At 39.3% G+C, this 20,863-nt stretch overlaps 1 protein-coding gene across 1 annotated transcript; it reads left to right on the top strand.

Moving 5' to 3' along the window:
• Positions 1-2,645: 2,645 nt before the first annotated feature.
• On the top strand, positions 2,646-20,271 carry GTF2A1L (general transcription factor IIA subunit 1 like). Its single transcript, XM_070947731.1, has 9 exons — positions 2,646-2,741; positions 5,373-5,474; positions 7,373-7,490; positions 8,729-8,796; positions 10,765-10,861; positions 13,944-14,503; positions 15,162-15,449; positions 18,342-18,431; positions 20,164-20,271. Exons 1-9 carry the CDS (start codon positions 2,646-2,648, stop codon positions 20,269-20,271), a joined length of 1,527 nt encoding a protein of 508 aa, XP_070803832.1.
• The last annotated feature ends 592 nt before the right edge of the window (positions 20,272-20,863 follow it).

Raw genomic sequence — 20,863 nt, 5'->3', positions numbered from 1 at the left:
GTTGGACAGCATGTGCATGTGCACGGGCCAGTTGGTCTTCGGGTTTTCAGGGCTCCAGCACACGTGAAGAGCAGCTGGTCGGCACACATGCGCGAGCCAGAAATCAAAAGAGCAGCTGGCAATGGCACGCATGCCCACAGAGAGGGCTCTGCATGCCACCTCTGCCACGTGTGCCATAGGTTCACCATCACGGGTTTAGTCTATTCAGAGTGATTTTCAGTTTTTATTTTTGAAATCAGGGTGTTATTTCTATTGCATTCACACCCACAATCCTTATTAAAACATTTTTGATTAATTTGTTCAATCAGATATTCATAGAGTGGCTTATAGTTTAGAACATGTACAAGCACACATAAGATAATCCATTAGGGTTTAGTCTAAGAAGAAAGGGAAAAAAGAAAGCAGAGGAAGAAAATACATTCTGGTAGAAGTTCTGTATACACTACACAAGCCCTAAAACCACTGGGGTACAGTAGAAGAGGCGGCCAAAGGAAGTGGTCTTTCAAAAGAGCAGGTGGGTTTGACCTGCTTCAATCCCATATCTTCCTCTGTAGCAGCCAGGTGAGAACCCAGAGTGACTTTGGATTGCTTCACCTGGGCTGTGATGCTTCTCTTCATGCTTTGAAAATGACTGCAGGTCAGTCGAAAACTTGCACCAGGAAACATAATGTGTAACTGGAATTTATTATCACGAGAAGTGTTAAAATATTTTAGCATACTTTAAAACAGGATCTGATACATTCACAGAAAAAAAAATATGATTCATTAAAGTACCTCAGTGATACTCTTCACCTATGCCATTTCACTTACAAAAAATATAACAAAAGTGTTGCAACTCGCACAGCAGCCACAGTGCATTGAAAGCTACTTTGAATGCTTGGCATATCCAGGCAGGGCAGGGAACAACTTCTAGCAATCTTTCCTTGTTGCCCTTAACCATGGTACAAATGTCTGGCCAAGCTTCTTTTTTATAGCACTGTTATTTAAGAGAGATTATCTTTGACAATTGCGCCTTTAGTGTTTCCCCCCCTTATTCCAACACAGCTTTTGCTGTGGATAAAGTTTGGTGTACTTCACTGACTATTCTGTGCAGCAAGTGGATCCCTATGGATCAGTGCCTGTTGGCCACTTTCAGTTGGCAGGGTCACGTCTTTCTCTCTGGCCCCTAGGCTTTCAGGTGTGGACCGATTCCTTTATTGCCAGAGCTCCCAGACAATTGATTTGGAAGTTTGGTTTTGAAAGAGGAACCAACCCAGGTACTAGGCAGCCTCCCCCATTATCAGTCAGGTGAAAGAGGGAGTTCCACCTCTCTTCAATTCCCCAAATCTCTAATCCCAGGGTTTGGGATGAGAGCAGGGGGAAGAGCCTTTTGTTAGCCACTAGCTATCCCAAGTGCAGGAAAATTGAGTTGTGATATGGCTAAATCAGTGAACAGGGTTTATCCCTTTAAATGTCCCCGTAGTGGGTCCATGTGCTGTGATTGGGGAGTGGTCTTCCTTCCTATTGAGAAGGGCAAAAGGCAGCAAGGGCGCCTTCCCTTTTTTCTTTATATGCCTGACATATTGGAAATCCGGGCTGAGGCTGCTCAGATCAATAATGGGAACAACAAAATTAGTGCTGTTTTAGTTTCTACTATCTCAAGAAAAGCTGTAACTCTCCAGAAGAATTACAAAATCTCCACAAATTTACAGACATTTCCTCCCCAAATTTCTTCTAGTTTATGCCTTACAGGAGGGGGCAACAGGTGAGGTTCCAACTGCTGCTGAACTCAAAAGATTCAACTGCCCAACCTTTGTAGTAAGAAATGCTGGGAATTGTAGTTTAGCAAAATTGTGCGGGTTGACAACTCCAAAACAATTAGGACTAGCCTACATAGGCTGCCAAAATCCATATGACACAGATGGCAGTAAAGAGGGATAGACGATGAATGCAAAATATTCAATTCAGATTCCCAGCCTCCCAGGAAAAACGATCACAACAAGCATGTGGCTTACTCTTGTCCCACTGTATTGACACAATGGCACCTTGAACCATGAATGATCCACATCAGCTGGGTTTCCACAATAAGCTAGCCTAAAAAGTGGTTGTTGGCCAGGTGAAGCTTTCCCAATGGAGGTAAAGATGCACCTGTGTATCTCTTTAGCCACTTGTTTTAAAAAAAATACGGTTCTCCAAGTTGATCTAAAAGCAACATTTCATACACTATTGAGAAGGAAGATAACTATGGCGCTTTATACCTAGGGCAGGACATCCCAAAATTATCTCTGGCAATAATCCACCCTGGACAGTCGTGTCTCGAGTCAATGCACTCAGAATAGGTTCAAAGACGACGCGGCCACTCATTTTACTTCGCAGAAAGGAAGGAGATAATTTGATACTACCAACCTGTTCTAGAGCCTTTCCCTCGTCGCCCCTTTTTCCTCTAACGTACTTAATGTCTGTCTATTGTTATTTCATCGGATTCTCACGTCAGGGATCCTCCTTTCGGGCTCTCGCTGAATCCCGTTTTATTTTTCCCGCAAACTTCTGCTTCGCTGCTCGCGAAAACGCCAGACTTCGGCGAGGCGTGGCTGTTGCCTGGGGAACCGCCAGGGGGCACGCGCGAGGACGAGCGTTGGGAGCCCCGGCGGCGGCTTAAGCGCTCCATGGAGCCACCGGCGGAGGCCGGAGGCGCCGCAAGAGAAAGAGAAAGGGAAAAGGAGAGGAGGGAGCGAGAAGCGATGGCTCACGGCAACCCTGTGGTGAGGGTGAAAGAAATTTGTTTGTGTGGGGAATTGAAAGAAGGAAAACAAAAAAAGAGGATTGAAAGCCAGCCCGGGTTGAGCCGACTCCCCCCACCCCCCCAAGGATAGGAGGGTCTGCTCAGCGCAGAGGGAGGCTGAGTTGACTCGTCTCCTGGCTATTGAATACAGTAAACCCATTTTCTGGATGTACATAATAGGGCTGAGTTTGTAGGCTAATCTATCGCAGCTAAGATTAATACTAAAGGGAGCATACTAGCAAATACATCTGCTATCCTTTACTTGGCCTTGGTAAGTGGGGGGGGGGGGGAAACCCATATTGCTGAAGAGGAAGGACTAAATCCCTGAACAGGTTAAGTAAAACAGGATGATAAGACACAGCCCAACTGGTTTGAGAAGGCTGTGACATGGGATAAATAGACTATAAGCAACAGTGATTCTGACTTGGGCAGTTGGTTGGCCTCTAGATTCCTATTCACATAGTAAGATAATGGGATGCCTAGGTGACTATAAGTAGTAGTGGCTGCCTGTGAAGTTCCCTTGAGTAGGATAAAGAACTGGATTAGATCTTGATTCAAGGGCTCCTGCTCTGAGTAATCTAATTTCCACATAATAATGCTGCAGGTGGCTTGCATCTCCTTGCATTCAGAAATAATTCAGTCCCACCCATCACTTGGAAGTAGTTTGGGGATAAGTGTAGAATGAGTTTTGAAACAATATCCTTGGAAAAATATAACAGGGTAATCCTCTTAGAATTGATCTGAAGGGTAGCCATCTTCTTTAATTGACTAGGTTAGGTAGTAATTCTTTAGTTGACAAGAAATGTGTCTGAAAGTCAAACGAGAAATAATATTTAATACTTTGTGTTTTGAGCAACAAAGAATTTCATGCCACATTATTTCACTAATTGTAACAAAGTATGTTGAGCCATAATGATTTACCTTAGAACACCTCACAATTTAGTGCTGAATTCAAATTTGAAATTTTCAACTGGTACTTCTGACCTTCAGACTATCACAGTTCCAAAATAACATGGAACAGGTAATCTGAAGTGTTTTGTTTTTTAATTCAGTAAATCTAGAGTTCAGACACATACCTGCTGTTCACAAAAATGCTCATTGTTTCTTTAAAAGGTCATCTGCTTCAAAGTACTTGTTTGAGGTTGTGTGTGTATAATTTAGTGCCTGCCTTGTATTTCTGTTCACCCAAATAATAAATGATAAAAAACCCAGAAGAAATCTAGTTGGAAAGCTTTAGTTAACAGAAGGACTACTTTATGGGTGAGTACTTAAAGGATTCAAACTAAGCCCATGCTTAAATTAATTTGCTGTCTTTCACAATGAACCTGATCTAAATTGAATATAGTTTGGATCTGAATGCAAAACAGAATCAGTCCAGATTTGCACTGCATTTCAGAACAATTTTAAAAACTGCAATACAGTTAACATAAAATGCCAGAATTTATTTATTGTTGCATTAATATGTAGTTCATCCCATTTAAAAAAAATTACTGTCTAATGTAAAAAGTCTACAATTGTTAGCTTAGGATCCAGGGCAGATATTAAAGAGAAGTTTGTATATAAATGAGCATGGACAAACCATTTGTGTACATTTGTGCAAAACATTCTAGAAAGAAAGAAAAGGGTAGGTAAAAGTATTTTACCAACTCAAGATTCTCTGGCATCTTGGTCAGAAAAGAAGAAAAGCTACTGAGTACTTCCTTATCCCTTTTCTTCCTGCTGTTTGCTCTCTCTGAGAATTATTGAGAATTTTGGCAAGAACTCCTTCCTGCATCTCAGATGCCGGTTTTGATAAGGATCTTTAAAGGATCATCTTTAAAAGGAAGGTGATTGTAGCTCATCCCCTCATTTTGGATAATGCAATTACTTAAAAAAAAAAAAAAATTTTGAGAAAGGAAAAATAAAGGATTTTTTTTCACTTAATATTTTAAGGAGGGTGTGGCTTTTGTTGACAGGATGAACAACATATTGTACAATAAGGCCAGGTGGAATATTTAAAACTTCAGCCTGTGCATGATTCAGCTTGCTTCATCTTTTTCTGAGTGAGTTGCACTAGCCAGCCAGCATTTGCATTGATATCTTTTGAGGACAATCACATGAATGTTAACTGTTCTGTCTTCTCTGTTATCATCACAGTTGTGGGTGGAACAGGTAGGAAATCTGGGACCTGGGTTTTAATATTCTCTTATGGAACTTCTCTTTAGATGACTATGTGTATTCTTTGGGACTGGACATCATTGTGTTGTATGCATATACTCATAAAACTATTCCCTTTTTGGGATAATTATGCAGACTACAGAAAAGGAGTAACAAATACTAAGCCAAAAAGAATTAAAGGCCTGAGATTGAAAAAAAAAAGAAGCATGCTAAACTAATTTATACATAGCACCATTCATTTAGACCATTGTGCTGGCCACTGAATTTTTGTATTCAGTCTCCATTCAGCACCCATTTATTCTTGGCCCATTTATTCTTAACAAAAGACAACATTCTGAGATTCTCTGTTTTCTGCACTTAATGCTTATTCCTTAGATGTATTATCTCAATGGAATATAGGACCCAAAAGCAGCTCCCCTCTTATATCTCTTTCTGCAATTTATGTGTTGTGCAGCCTAAATTCTACAAATCGGTCATTGATGATGTGATTGAAGGAGTCCGAGATGTTTTTCTGGAAGAAGGTGTAGATGAACAAATTCTGAAGGAGCTCAAGCGGGTTTGTTGATAACTCAATTTCTCCTGCCTATCTTACCTTTTTTATCCTTTCTAGTTGGTAATAAGTAGATCAGACACCTGTTCTTGCTAGATGTGCCCAGTTCTCCAATTGCCACTGGTTTTGTCCATGTTGAACATTTGAAAATACTGCTGTCTGTCATGGGATTCTAAGAAGAGTCATATTTTTTCTTATAATGGAATGATGAAAACATTTCTCCAACAATATACATTTGGAGTATAAGCTTCGCAACCATCAAATAAATTCTGGGCTGAATTAATATTTTTTTTCCTATATCTCAGTTGCCAGGTAAGCTCTTCTTTTAGCTGTTGAAATTCTACTGAAATTATTGGAGAAAGTAGTTGAATTGGTTAGTGCCCATATTTCCCTGAAAAGTACAAGATTGTTGCCAACAAAGTTTACTTTCCTGCAGATACCAGAGAGAAACCAAAGCAGAATAAACATTTTATTGTATGTTCCTAATAATGATTGACAGATATATCAGGAGAGCATAGTGGAGGTTGTGTGGGTTTGGATGGGGAGACATGATCTCTGATTCAGCCTGATCAAGACTCAGTGATTGTGGGTGTTTTGAGTTGCCCAGTTCTTGGGTATTCCATTTATGATCTTGGATGGGATGCTACTTCACTTTCAGAGTTGGGATGCAGTCTGGAGGTTTTCCTGGGCTCGCAGCTCCTGCTTGAAGAAAGGTGTCAGCTGTGGCAGGAAGACCTTTGTACAACTTCATCTGGTGCGCCAATTTCCTAAATTGGGTGCCCTTCATTCAAACCCTAGTGGTGTGACTATTGCAATGGGCTCTACATGGAGCTGCTCTTGAAGGCCACCCAGAAGCTTCCACTGATCCAGAATGCAGTGGCATGAGTAGTAATAGGCATGCCTTGGTATGCCCCCATAGAGGCAATCCTCAGTGCCCTATTTAACAAACTTTCAAAGTTACTACAGTGTAAAGAAAAAAAAAGCTTTGTGATCAATTCTCACATTTAAGAATATTTCAGCATCCCATGTCCACATGATCACCATCTGAACATATCACAACTAGCTTCCAACAAGCAAAGTCATTGGAAAAGCTGGTAATAAAATTGCAAGTCGGGGTCACATCTTATTTAACTACTGAATGGGAATGGGATTGTAAGCGCATTGCAGTTATGTGATTTTCTGTTTCATGCCTGCAGTATTTAGTGATGGTGTTGCTGGTCTCGATTGTGAACACTAAGTGAAGATTAGTGTGATTCAAGGTCTGCTTGTTACCTTTAAAACCCTACATGGTGTATGCTGTGGTTACTTGAGTGACTGCCTGCCTCCCATAATATCTATAAGGTTTCCCCCTTATAGATAGACCCCCATAGACCCTATAGACCCCCACCAGGCTCAAGATTGACTCATCCTTCCGAGGTAGGTAAAATGAGGACCCGGATTGTGGGGGCAATAAACTGACTTTGTATAAAAAAGAACACCACTGGGGGGGGGCAAATGCCCAACCTAAGCAGGTATATACAAAAGTATGAAGGCTATTGCTTAACACATTGTAAGCCACCCTGAGTCTCCAGAAAAGGGCGGCATATAAATCGAACCAAATAAATAAATAAATAAATAAATAAATAAATATAGATTTTGCATGAAACAGAAAAAAAATGAACTTATGATTTATGGATTTGATGATTAGAAAAAAAAAGATATAAAAACACTTTTTGCTTTTTCATTGTTTTCTTTTTTCCTTTATTTCTTTTCTTCTCCTTATATTGATTATTGTTAATTTTTATCTCATTTTTAACATTCTTAATACAAATTATATGAAAAAAGAAGAAAATTCACTGCACTTTAAAGTGGATGGTCTTTTTTTCATTTTTGTCTCTTGTGTTTTAATTTTTTTTTTCTTGCAGCGCTGGGAAATGAAAGTGATGCAGTCTAAAGCAACTGAAGGTTTCTTCCGCCACAATCATGTTTTGCCCCAGTTCACCCTTCATCTTCCGTCCAGCTTTCAAGCCCTGCAGGCTACAGGTTGATGACTGATTTCTTTCAGCAAAGACTGTCTTAGAGAGGAATCATTGCTCAGTATAAAAGCATGGACATCAATTCAGTTCCTGCATCTTCTGCTGTGGGATGAGTAGGAAGCGATAGAAAATTATTTGCCTTTTCCAGAGATGCCTATTGCAAAGTTCAACATCATTCTGTGTCTCTTAACGGGAAATTATGGGAATTGCTAATTGCTAACAACATGATGGAGAATTTTTGGGTTTGTTTTTTTTTGCCGGAGCTACCTTTGCCTTTAACAAAACGTTTGAGCTTGGAGGGCTGCAGGGAATTTGCCATTCCTGATGGGGGTGGGGCTGACCATTTTGGGCTTTCTACTTTTGGAGTCTTAAGGGTTATTTTATTTAAAAAATGTACATTAAGATAAGTAGAACATAATATTTGGAAAGTTATTTCTTTTAAAGAAAAAAAAAGCAAATTTGGCACTAAATTTCAATGCAATTATTTTGGCTAAAGTGCTACTGGAAGCCACTTTTGGCCTGCAGAATATGACCAGCTGATCTATTGTGTATTGCACAGAAAAGTTATTGTAGATATAAAAATATAGCCAGAACTTAATGGCAAAATAATTCTGTGAAAGTGTTTCCTTTTTCAACTCTAGTGTCACTCATAATGGCTGTATTTGCACATCAGATTAAGCCTGAATTTTGAAGTCTTCCTTGCTTGCTACTTGTTTACTTCTGCTGACTCCTCCTTCCTGTGGAATAGACTAAACAAATCATAAATACTACCATGATATGGGAAACCAGGGAACCTGCCTTATTCTCCTCCTAAGCTATAGTAACTTTTATAACAAAGCATAGTTACAATGAGTGGTCTCATTCTAATGTTGGTCAAGTGTGACAAATAAATGAAACTTTTCTGGGCTTATTCTCTTTTAACAATAAGTACAAATTCTAATGTCAGTCTCTCTTGTTTATAAGGCATGCACCAAGGGTATATAAAATATGCATTTTATACATTCAAGAGCAGCTCTTTCTTATATGGGCAACCTCTAAATGTGTGTGATTCAGTTCTCAGAATTATCAGTAGTGGGCATTCATTTGAGATGGGCAGCAATTTAAATTTGGTTAATAGATAAATGTTGCTGGGAAATGATAAGGCTACAAAATCAGATCAGAAGTGCCTGAAGTTGAAAAGGCAATTCAAGAAAAAATCAATTGTTTAATGATGTTTAATCTTTTTTTTAAATAATATCCCTTTAGGTGTTACTGCAGGCAGAGGAATGCGTCAGTTCACTAACTGTACACCACCAGCAGTAGCAGCTGAACTAGTATGTAACTTTGTTATTTCCATACAATTTTAACATTTCAAAAAAGGCGAAAATGTAAACTCAGCCATGGATGGAGACACAAGTCTCTGTGCTCTGTGCTGGAAAATACCTTCTGCCAAAATTGGACAAAGCCCCAGGTAAGTATAGGGCACCCCAGGGGACTGGAGGCAGCTCTGGGAGACCTGATGCAGGCCACACACGAGTTGTGGGGGTGTTGTGGACAAGTTTCTTCACCTCAGGGAGGATTTTCAGCATCAAAGTGGAGAGTCTTGTCCTCAGCATCCCTCAAATTCTATGCGATGTCTGCAGGGCCTTCCAGGATCTTTCCCACCACCCTGAGACACCCTGCTCTCTTTACCTGGGAGATTGTCCACTTAAACAGCTGCAAGATCACTCAACGACCACAACCGAGAGTGTTGGGATTGCAGTTGTTGAGCGAAGTGGTCACATGATATCTTGGTTAACCATTGCTTTGCTCAACAACAAAGTCTGGTCCCAATTGTGGTCATAAATTGAGAATTACCTGCATAGCTATAATATTCTCGAATGATTCACATAGTCAAAGGCCTAGCTGAAATCAATAAAAGTTAAATCTCATTTTGGTATTTTCTTGCTCTGTTATTAATTGGTAATTATGTGATTTTGTTTTCCTCTGCCTTTCATTTCACATTCATTTGGTATTTCTCTTTTTATGTATGACTTTGTTTTTCATCATAAAATTTTAAGTGAAATATTGCTTGCATAAGGATAATTGGTAATTATGCACTATCTTGCATTTCTCATAGGTAAAGAGTTATACACTGATCACCAACCTGTAGATCAGAGTATCTTGCTCAACTGTATATTTGTTGGCATAAAACTGTTTGCACTTTAACAGTTTGCACTTTAACACACTCCTGTGGAGGGTTAGCAGAATTATTTTTTTGCGAAGAAAAAGGATGGTAGAAACAGAAAATATGGATGGATTACAAATGAGACTCCCCATAAAACATCATGAGTGAAGCACTTGAACAACAGAGAGAGAGAGAGAGAGGGGGCGGGGGACGGGGAGAGAATTGAAGCTATATACCTATTTTCATTAATGTAAGTACAACAAGGGTGTATATAAGTGCACACACATGCAGACAGGACTGTATGGCAAAAACAGTCAAGGGAACTTCCATTAATGAAATATTTAGGTCCTCTACCTCCCTCAATGGAAGTCTTTGGGTAAAGGCTACAGAGGTCTACTCTAGCTTTTAAGACTGCAATTGGATGGTGCCTCCAGTTCCATAATTCAGTAAAACAGTGCATCTAGATTAATTCAAGAAGAGACTGGACAGCCATTTGTCCAGAAAAGAATAGGGTCCCCTGCTTGAACAGGGGTTTGGACTAGAAGGCCTCCAAGGTCCTTCCAATCCTATTATTCTATGTTCTAGGTTTCTAAGGTTCTTTGTTGGATGGATAGAATCAATTCAATTTCCCTAAATTTCATTTTCCAGTCAGCTCCTCTAAAATGATTGAAACATGTTCAAGCAACTGCTCAAGGGGGGAAAAAATCCTCCTTAATGGAGATAGAATTCTTAAATGACTGGGTTTTTTTGAAGATCTGTAAAGGAAAAAAAAAAAGTGTTTTTCTCAGAGACACAGCCAGAGTGTAGAAATGCAGAATTAAAATATTGTTTGGCATTTCATATCGGAGGAACCTCTTCTTGCAGGATTGAACCTCCTGGGCGGTTTTAGTTCTTAACAGTGATAAGAAAAAAGAACTCCAAAAGAGGTAGGAAGTCTATATACACCAAAGAAGAACTGAACATGATTTCCTGCCACATGAGATAAAGTTTTGATGCCCGATTTCCTATTTCTTTGGGGAAAACAGTTGTATAATTTATGTTAATGAAACAGTACATGGGCTGCTCTGAGGTAGGATACTACAACTTTGGACATAGTAATTGAATGATTTTTCCTGATAAACTTTCTTTTATCTAGGAGTCTCCCCAATCTAGTGGGGCCGTCCTTTCTCTGCCTTCTGGCCTTACCTATCCTATCCAAATACCCCCTGGTGTGACTCTTCAGACAACCTCTGGTAAGAGTTAATGGTATAGCCTTCATCAGTGTTTCTCTGCCGCAGGATTTTTAAGATGGGTGGACTTCATGCTGGTTGGGGGAATTTTGGGTGTTGAAGTCAACCCATTTTAATCTCCTGAGGTTGAGAAACATTGAGCATAATTTATGCAGTGAGCATAACAACAACAACAACAACAACAACAACAACAACAACAACAACAACAACTTATCAAGCATATGCAACAGGGAAATAGTGAAGTGTTCATGTTAATAATTGAATCTTCTGCAAACGTAATACCTGATTATTTGTTCTGGTTCCCTCTTAATGAATTTTGTAATTCAAGTGCTTGTTTTAAGAAATTCTCCCACCTTATGAAAGTCTTCAGCTTTCCCGATTCTTTGAAGAGAGGGAAAACTGCAATGTGGACAAGTGTGTGTATAGGGGAGAAATAATAACAATAATGATTTGATAGACTATTGCTGGTGCTGATATTTTAATTAAAGAAGCTTGCATGCTGGAAAGCAACTCTATCCTAGCCAGTGCGAGTTTCCTACAGTCTTGAAAGCACAACATGAAGCAATAGATAAGAATGGGAGTGCATTCTGGTTTAGTAGAAAGGTAATTTGGATACTTTTAAAGCAGGGGTGTCAAACTCTTGACCTGTGAGCCAGATGAGTCATGCGCTGGCCAAGCCCACACCCGATTTAGCAAAGGGGGAAAAAGTCACGTTACATCATGTGACAATGCCGTGATGACACAAGTTTGACACCCTTACTTTAGAGAGCATTTAAGGCAATGGAAAATCATATAGGAGAGCTTTCCCTAACATGGCCCCCTCTGGATATTGTAAGACACTTCCCCAGTGCTAAGTTGAAATGCTAGCTGTCCAGCCAACCACCCTTGAGACAGCAAGGCTGGAATGAAATTTGCTCTCCCTATTCTTCTATTGCCTCTTTTCCCTTCTTTGACTTCCTTTCAAGATACTGGGGAACAAAGGCTAAAATCAATAAAGGAGAATATTTGTAGCTCAGGGTTAAAAGGAGGGATCCTTGGTACTCTTTGAACTTGCTTGTTTTCTTGCAGACGTTTCATTACCCTAAAATAGGTAACATCATCAGTGCTAAGGAGTGCTGTTTGCTGTCAGTTTATATTCTGGTGTCTTGCCTGTTTGTGTGGGTGGGGGCGGTTTTAGAGATTCTTTGGTTAGGCTGTTTACTGATGGCTCTTTGGCAGTTTCTTGATTGGGGTATTGTTTACTTGATTGTGGGTCTGAAATTAACCTTGGAATTACCATATTTTTTGGAGTATAAGATGCACCTTTCCCCCCCAAAAGAGACTGAAAATTTGGGGCCGTCATATACTCCGAATGTAGCTTTTTCGAAGCTTTTTTTCAGCCCTAATGAGGCACTAACACGCTAGTGAATGAAGCGATCTTCCCAGCTTTGCCTGCTCCCTCGACTCTCCGCTGTGCTTTAACGAGGCACTAGCGAGTGAAGCAATCTCCATACTTTGATCTGATTCTCAGCTTTTTTTCAGCCCTAACTAGGCACTAGCTGAGTGAAGTGATCTCCCCGTGCTTTGCCTGCTTTTCTAATCGCTGCTTCCTCTCAGCTGTGCCTTAGAAGCTGTTTTTTATCCCCAAGCAGGGGATAAAAATCCAGCAAACTAATGTGCTGAAGCTGATCAGACTAAGGACAGATAAATACCTGGTAGGCAGATTTTTTCCTCCTATTTTCCTCCCCAAAAACTAAGCTGCATCTTATACTCCAGTGCATTTTATACTCCGAAAGATACGGTAATCTATGCTGATCTGAGTGCTGCTTTTACTGGTGGAGAGTTGCTGGAGTCTTTTTCCCTTTTGGGCTGGATGAAGCATAAAATATTTCATTGTGGCAGTGTAAGAATAAGGAGGACACAAATACTTTAATATCAAGAGAACTGAACATGAATTAAAACTTTTTCACGTATTGGCTGAGGATGGGATGAAGGCAGTGTCATATTTGTCCTGTAGTTATGTTCAAGTGAAGGAAGGTTTTTAGTGTTCATGGTCATGCAGATTCCGAATTTCAGCTCATCTATAGATCGCTAACTGGGGAAGACTAATGTAAGAAACAAGGAAGGGAATATTTGTTGAAGGGGGAATGTACAATCTTTCACTTATCTAAAAATAGATAGAAGGAGCATTCTTCTTCTCTTTCTCCTTCCTCTGTATCCAAACTAAGAAATAATGTTTGTGGGCAAGTAATTGTGTGTAACTGTATTAGCCTGAATCGGTCCACTGCAGGATGAAAGCTTCTTCACCTATGTAGGACCAACTGAACAAGTGACTGAGCCAAAATTATCCATTTGGCTACTATGCTAGTATGCACTCTTTCTCTCTGTATATGAAATACAGTGATAATGTGATGAGCAGCCTTCAAATGCAAAGAGACTGGTCTGTGTACAGTGGTATTGCAATGGGAAACTAATCAGTGGGATGGGGAATGCAGAAGGGGCAATATGCATTTTTGGAGCATGAGCTTTGTTCCATATTTGCCTTTACAACATCAAAAATCCATTTTAATTTCAGCGGAGGAGAGTGGGGGCAAACTATTAGTTTGGAGGAGCACTTTTCTCCATCTCCCTGGAACCATCCCTGCCTGTATACCCTTTTCTTCTTCTTTACAGAGCCGAATTAACTGTTGGCCAATAGTGGTTGGAGGGAGGTAGTAGCATCTGAGCGGCAAAAGAGTTGCATATTTGTTCAGTCATTCTTGCTTGCAGGATGGGTGGCCACATACAGTAAATGGAATGAAACAAATAAACACTAGACATTTTGGTTGGCTGCCAGAGAATTTCATTAGGCCAGGTGATTTCATTAGGGCCGTGCAGCATTTCAGGTTCCATTTTTGAAAGGTGCTGAAGTGTACACTTTCTGAAGGAGCCCTGTCTTTTCCTGAATTTGAGCAGCTGGCACATTGTCTTGGAAAAAGACCTGCTATTTTAAAAAGTTGGTGTGTTTTCACCAACCTGCATGCTTTGAATGACCCTTATGGACTAAATCCAAAAATGCTGCATAGTCTTAATATCTACAATTTCTGCTTTTTTCTTCTTCTTGTAGGGCACTTGTATAAAGTCAACATGCCTGTGGTTGTCACTCAAGCTACTGGTGGAGGAACTGCCATTCAGAATTCACTTCAACAAATATTCCAGCAAGTTGGGAAGCAATCCTTGGTGGCTCAGCCAGCCCCAGTCAATATTATACAGGCAAATATGTCTTCTCTTCAAGAAACCAGCAATGGTAGCTTGCTGACGTCAAAGCTGCCCCAGCACGTAAAGATGGGGGATAAAGACTTGCTTGGGGCTGCTGCTGCCACACTAGAAGCCACAAGAAGTCAGGGGGAAGTTGCAATAGGGACCCTGGTAAGCCTGCAGCCCTCAAGTTCTTTACAGACTCCCCAGTTAGCCGTTACAACTGTTCCTGTTGCAAAGTCATCTGGGGTAGACAACCCCAGGTCCAGAGAAGCAAGAGAAGGCATTTCTTCTGGTGGGGGACCATTGTCTGTGAATATTGATCAGCCTCCAGAACCTGATGATATAATTGAGCTGATAATTATGGGCAATGACTTGGATGACCCTGCCCTTCTCTCTGATGAAACCAGCCTCTCTTTTGTTGAAGAGGTAACTCTGCTGCTTTTTTTTTTTATTTTAAAGGATTTTTAATATAACTACTTGAAGAGAGGTTGTAGATATAATTTTAAGAATGTATTTATGCACAGCTTGAATAGAAATGTGGAACTCCATCACATCTTGCTTTGCAGAATGAGATGGGCAGCATATACTGTATTTTTTGGACTATAAGATGCACCAGAGTATAAGATGCACCAAGATTTTGAAGAGGAAAACAAAAAAAACAAGTTTTTGCCCTCCCTAGCCCCCAGGAGCATGCTGCAGGCCTCCCAAATCTGCGCATCCCATTTTTGTGAAAAACAGGCCTGTTTTTGGTAAAAACGGGACATGCGGGATGGGGTTTCGGGAGGCCAAAAATGGCTGTATTGGGTGTATAAGTCGCACCAACATTTCCATCCTCTTTTAGGGGGGAAAAAGTGTGTCTTATACTCCAAAAAGTATGGTAAATTTAATAAATGAATAAAAATAAAATCATCCATCCATCCCCATTTAAAAGCAATAGCAAAACACCTATTGATTTTACTAAAGTTGAACAGTCTTGATATTTTTAATGTGTTGTGGGGGCAGGAAGTATTGTATAATTTTAAAAAGATGTTATCTCTTGACTGCATGCTTCTCCATAGCCTTTCAGATCCCCACTTCCTTTTAGTTAGATACCAGTGTGCAAATGGAATCAGATCTGCTGACCCAGAAAAATATTTCCAATGATCTCGAAGAAATAATTCAGCTAGATGGGACAAGTGATCTCTCACCCAAAGCAGAAATAGAAAGTCCAAGAGATGGAGAAGATGAGGAGCTTGTGGGTATAATTGATGCTGAAGATTTAAAAGTCCTGGATGAGGAAGAAGAAGAGGAAGGTGAAAATAGCACTTCAGACAATCAGTCTCTCAACAGTACCAGTGATGCTGATGAATCCTCAGTTGACATTGTTGAGGAGGTAAAACTTAATGTTTACAATGATTTGCTTTCACTTTTGCATCTTAATTTGCATTACAAAAACAGAATTAGAGTGAACTCTTACAGCTGTCCAGCTCCTCCATTGATGGATTACTAAATCCTTACCTCTGATATAAAGGCCTTTAATGAAGGTGTTCTTTTCCACTAATGAATAGGGCATCATTCTTAATGTTAAGTGTAGATCTCCTTTCTTGTAATCTAAACCTATTAGTTAACCTGGAACCCTCCAGATATTTTTGACTATAATTTCCATGATCCCTTGATTGCCGTATTGGTTGGGCCTTAATGGGTGCTGGAGTCCAGTACTATATTGTTGCCTTTTCTCTGTAGCAATAGAGCACTAGTTTGCCATGTCATCTGTGTGAAGTTCTTCATTACTATTTGAACGTGATATCAGGTCACATCTTAAAACATCCATTCTGTAGATTAAGTTCATATAATTCCTTCAAAATTCCCTTGAAGGACTTAAGGAGAACACAGATCTCCTCATTCAAATCTAACACTCACAATTGGATACACGTGCAGTGCAGGTAGTGTGCAGATAGTCCTCAATTTACAACAGTTTGTTTAGTGACTGATCAAAGTTACAACAGTACTGAAAAAAGTGACTTATGACAATTTTTCTTTTTTCTTTTAAATAATTTTTATTGAGTATTTTACATTTTAAAACAAAACACACAATAACAAAAAAACAAACAAAAAAACAAACACACACACACATCAGATGTTAAAATACAATACTAACAACAGATATATACAATTTTACAACTTTCTGCATATCGACTTTTGTCTTTACTCTTAGCTTTTATCCTCCCGCTTCTTCTCTTTATTTTTAAATATTCATAATTAACTGTTTTGTTAGCAGGGTCATTATTTACATTCATATCCAGTATGTTAATATCAAATTTCACTTTATATTCTTATTTCTTAATTTGATTTCTGTTTTCCAACCATGTATAAAACCTATTCCACATTTTATAATAATCCGAGTCTTCCCTTTCTTTGATCTCCATAGTTAATTTATCCATTTCGACGCATTCGAGGATTTTCTTTATTATTGTTTCTTCTGATGGTGTATTGGTCGACTTCCACATCTGCGCTAGAGTAATTCTGGCCGCCGTTAGAATATGCAATATAATATAATAGAGACTTTTTTCCATTTTTCTATCAATCATTCCTAGAAGGAACATCTCTGGTATAAAATCTACCTTTTGGAGTATAATCTCTTCCAACCACCCTTTCATTTTATACCAAAATTTCCCCACCTTAGGGCACATCCATCACATGTGGTAGTATGTCCCTAGTTTGTGACCAAATCTCCAACATTGAGGTGATAAATTGGGGTACATTTTTGCCAGTCTTGCTGGTGCTAAATGCTGTTTTCTTTGTATGATACTGCCATGGTCAATTTATGATTTTTCTCCCACAATTTTTTCCATTTATCCAATTCTATGGAATGTCCGAAATTCCTAGCCCAACTTATCGTTTCCTTTATTGTTTCTTCTTCCAATTTGTATCCTAATAGGTAATTATAGATATTTGTAATCAATTTTTCATACTTTTGACCATTGGAGTATCCCCATAATCATGTGATCAAAATTCATATCCTTAGCAACTGGTTCATATTTATGACCATTGCTGTGTCCCAAGGTCATGTGATCATCTTTTATGACCTTCTGACAAACAAAGTCAACAGGGAAGCCAGATTTACTTAACAGCCGTGTTACTAACATAACAACTGCAGTAATTCACTCAACAACTATAGCAAAAAATGTTATAAAATGTAGCAAAACTAAGTGAGACATTAATTTTGGGTGACAAATTTTGGGCTCAGTATTGGTCATAAGTTGACTACCTGTGTTACAATGATGGGAAATCTACATGTATTGTTTATGCATCATCTAGCTTGAGGGGGATTATAAATTTGCAGTGTTCATCTCTGGACAAGACACTAGCTCATTGTATGCTCTCTTTTAGTTAGATTTGCAACTTCCTGGAAATAACTTGTTTCTTATTGCTTCTGGCAATTGTGTGTGTACAACATAGATTAATTTGGTCCCTGCAAATCCCGAAGCTGCTCTCTGTCCTGGTTCCACTGAAACAATTTTGCATTTTCTTTTTCAAAATATTGAGTATTGGTGCTGAAAAGTATTTAATTGGGAAAATGTGCAAAAGCCTGGTTAATAAAAATGAAGTGTGCAGAATTTACCTTCCAAAAGGCAGAAAGGGGAATGGAGAAGTAATTGAGACAGGACACACATCTTTTGAAGGATGAAAATGAGGAAAGCTGAACTGACTGTATTAGCAGAAAAAGTAATCTGAAGTCATTTATTGCTAAACCCTCAGAATGTTCTTTTTTTATACAAAGAAAGCAGACAGCAGCTCTTTTGGGGAAGCATATTTGTCTGAGAGCTCTGTTTAATATCTGTAAAGTTGAAAGAAAAGATACAATGTTCAGTAATGTGCCATCAGGAAGGTGCAAGTTGCAACATAGCTGCTATAGGTAGAGTACTGATGCAGTGCAGTTTCCTGAATTTTTACTTGAAAAAGCACAACAGAGCCCTTGAGGAAGCGATGTATTCTGTTTGGCACCAGGTATATTTGTAGAGTCTGGCAACCATTTGTGATGCTGTCTGAGCTGTACCCTGCTTTGCAGATCCTGCATCAGGTACCAAAGTGGACAAAAGAACTGTGAATTTGTTTGATCCTTGTTGTAGAGGCAAGAACCAAAAATACCCTATATAATAGCACTCTCTATTCCTGTACCGCAGTATATTATAATGACAGTTAGGTGTAGCCTATTTTAATAAAATAGCTAATTGTTAGGCAAAACTCTTTAGGTTAAACTTTTGGGGCGTTTGTTTCTTGGCAGGATCCTTTAAATTCCGGTGATGATGTTAGTGAACAAGAAACGCCTGATGTTTTTGACACTGATAATATAATTGTATGCCAATATGACAAGGTATGTTTAAGTATTTTTCTTTTTAAATGACCTCTGAGACGTCAAGTCAGCCTTCCTTAATATCAAATATGTCAGGAGTACTTCTCTCTTGGTGATGGGAAATTTGAGACGATACAGATATTTTTACCTAGTTCCATAGTGCCAGATTGGGGCAGGCCCCTAATACATTTATGGTTTTAGGCATGTAGTTAAAAATAGGTTCTGTCGGCTCTGTACCCAAATATATGTTGTATAAAAGAACTGACACAGAAGTAACCAAATAACATGCTTGCTTAATTCTGCTTTAGTATGAATCCCCTCTTATATTTATATAATTGAATAGCATGCTTATTAATCCCCATGCCCATGAGCTAGTGAAAGATTGCAGCAAAAAATGTGACAACAAGCCTATGGTGAATGATGACCTCTTCAGTCGTATGTTGTCTTTTTATGGAATTGTGCAGCTGAAATCTCTCATATGCTTGCTGAGGTTTCAGAAAGCCATGCAAACAGAATGAAAACTGAGTAGAACCATGTGGTTAAATGTTGCCGTTCTTTAAAAGAATTGGACCTTTGATTCATTAAGAAATCTAATCATCTTAAGTGTGAATTTTTCCCATAATGCTAGATAACTGGTTATCATGGGCATGTGCCTTTAGACACACTACATTTTTAATAATATGGGGCTGAGGAGATAAGGAAAAAATTAGATAAATGGAAAACAGATCCTGGCATAACGGAGATGAACAGGTGTTTGAACAGGTGTCGGTGCTTCATTTCTCTCTGCTTCAAAGCTGGCAAGGCTTATTTCCAAAAGCTTGCTTGGGACAATTCTGATTGAGAGAGGAAAAGAGTAACTCATAAAGGCCCAAGTGATGTTCAAACAAATCTATGCACACCACGGAGGTGAACTGATCTAACATTTTCCTCAGTTGCCCAGGAGATCTTGAGAATAGTAGCTTGATGATTGTGAGAAAGGCAGAAAGGATCTTTAATGTGATTTCTCAGCACCTTTTCAAGGTCCTATCATGAAAATCATGCAAGTGCTATCCCTTACATTGTGTGTGAGAGAGAGCAGCAAATTGAGAGGAACTGTAAGATTTGCCACCCAGTGAAAACGTTTGAGGGTTTTCTCATGCCCATAAACCAGGGGTGAAATCCAGCAGGTTCTGGAGAACTGGTAGCAGAAATTTTGAGCAGTTCGGAAAACCGGTAGTGGAAATTTTGAGTAGTTCAGAGAACCAGCAAATACCACCTCTGGCTGGCCCCCGAGTGGGGTGGGAATGGGGATTTTGCAGTATCTTTCCCCTGGAGTGGGGTGGGAATGGAGATTTTGCGGTATCCTTCCCCTGCCACGCCCACCAAGCCACACCATGCCCACCAAGCCACGCCCACAGAACCGGTAGTAAAAAAATTTGGATTTCACCACTGCCATTAACCTAAATGAGCATAATCAGGGACCAAAATGGAGGACGTATTAATAGAGTATCCCAGGAGGTATCATGACTTGAATTCTAACAGGAGGTTTCTTTCTGCAGTGTTTTTCTTGCTTCTAAATTACTGTAAGGTTTGCATTGTTGACTTCCCTCCCCCCTTGGTTTTGGTTCTAATATTAGACTGATACATCAAGTAACTTTCTTTCTCATCGCTTATAAAAGAAAGCATATTTTCTTTTAGCAGATTTTTCTAATCACCAGGATGCAAATGTTTTCGGAGCCATGACTGAGGGAGCTGATATTTTGTCTTTCATTAGGTTCAGCGAAGTAAGAACAGATGGAAATTCTACTTGAAAGATGGTGTGATGTGCTTTGGGGGAAAGGATTACATTTTCTCCAAAGCTATTGGAGATGCAGAATGGTGAAAGTTTCAGAAATATCTGCAGTATTTTTAAAAACTGTTTTGTAAAATTCAGTAAGGAAATATTGACATTTTTGTGTTCTGAAAAAAATTCACATGAACAAAGTATGTGACTCTATAAAAAAATCCAGCGTTGACAATTACTGTGTGTATTGATCAAGCTCCATTTAATTTGTCTGAATCAGTAAATACTGCAACTCTCTCTCTCTCTCTCTCTCTCTCTCTCTCTCTCTCTCTCTCTCTCTCTCTCTCTCTCTCTCTCACACACACACACACACACACACACACACACCCTAATTCCTTCCTTCAAACGCACATAAGTCACTCAGTTTGGCTTACAGCAGTTGAAATCAATATAAAAAACTGAAAACATTTTGAAGACAAAAAAATGGAAAACATATCTAGTAAATCATAGCGGGCAAAGACAAGAAATAGCAACTTTGACATTATCTCTGGAGACATTATCTCTGGAGAAGTGGCACATAAAAACACAAGAATACCCATGCTGCTAAGGCAAGTCTGAGGCAAGTATTTTGTTTCTTGCAGTGGCTCACCAGAGACTTTTGGAGTGCTCATAAAAAGAGATGGACATGCAA

Source organism: Pituophis catenifer, unplaced genomic scaffold (assembly GCF_029215685.1).
Source record: "Pituophis catenifer annectens isolate HBS135680 unplaced genomic scaffold, rPitCat1.0.hap2 SCAF_1, whole genome shotgun sequence".
Lineage (NCBI taxonomy): Eukaryota > Metazoa > Chordata > Lepidosauria > Squamata > Colubridae > Pituophis > Pituophis catenifer.
This window is presented reverse-complemented; position numbering and strand designations above follow the sequence as displayed.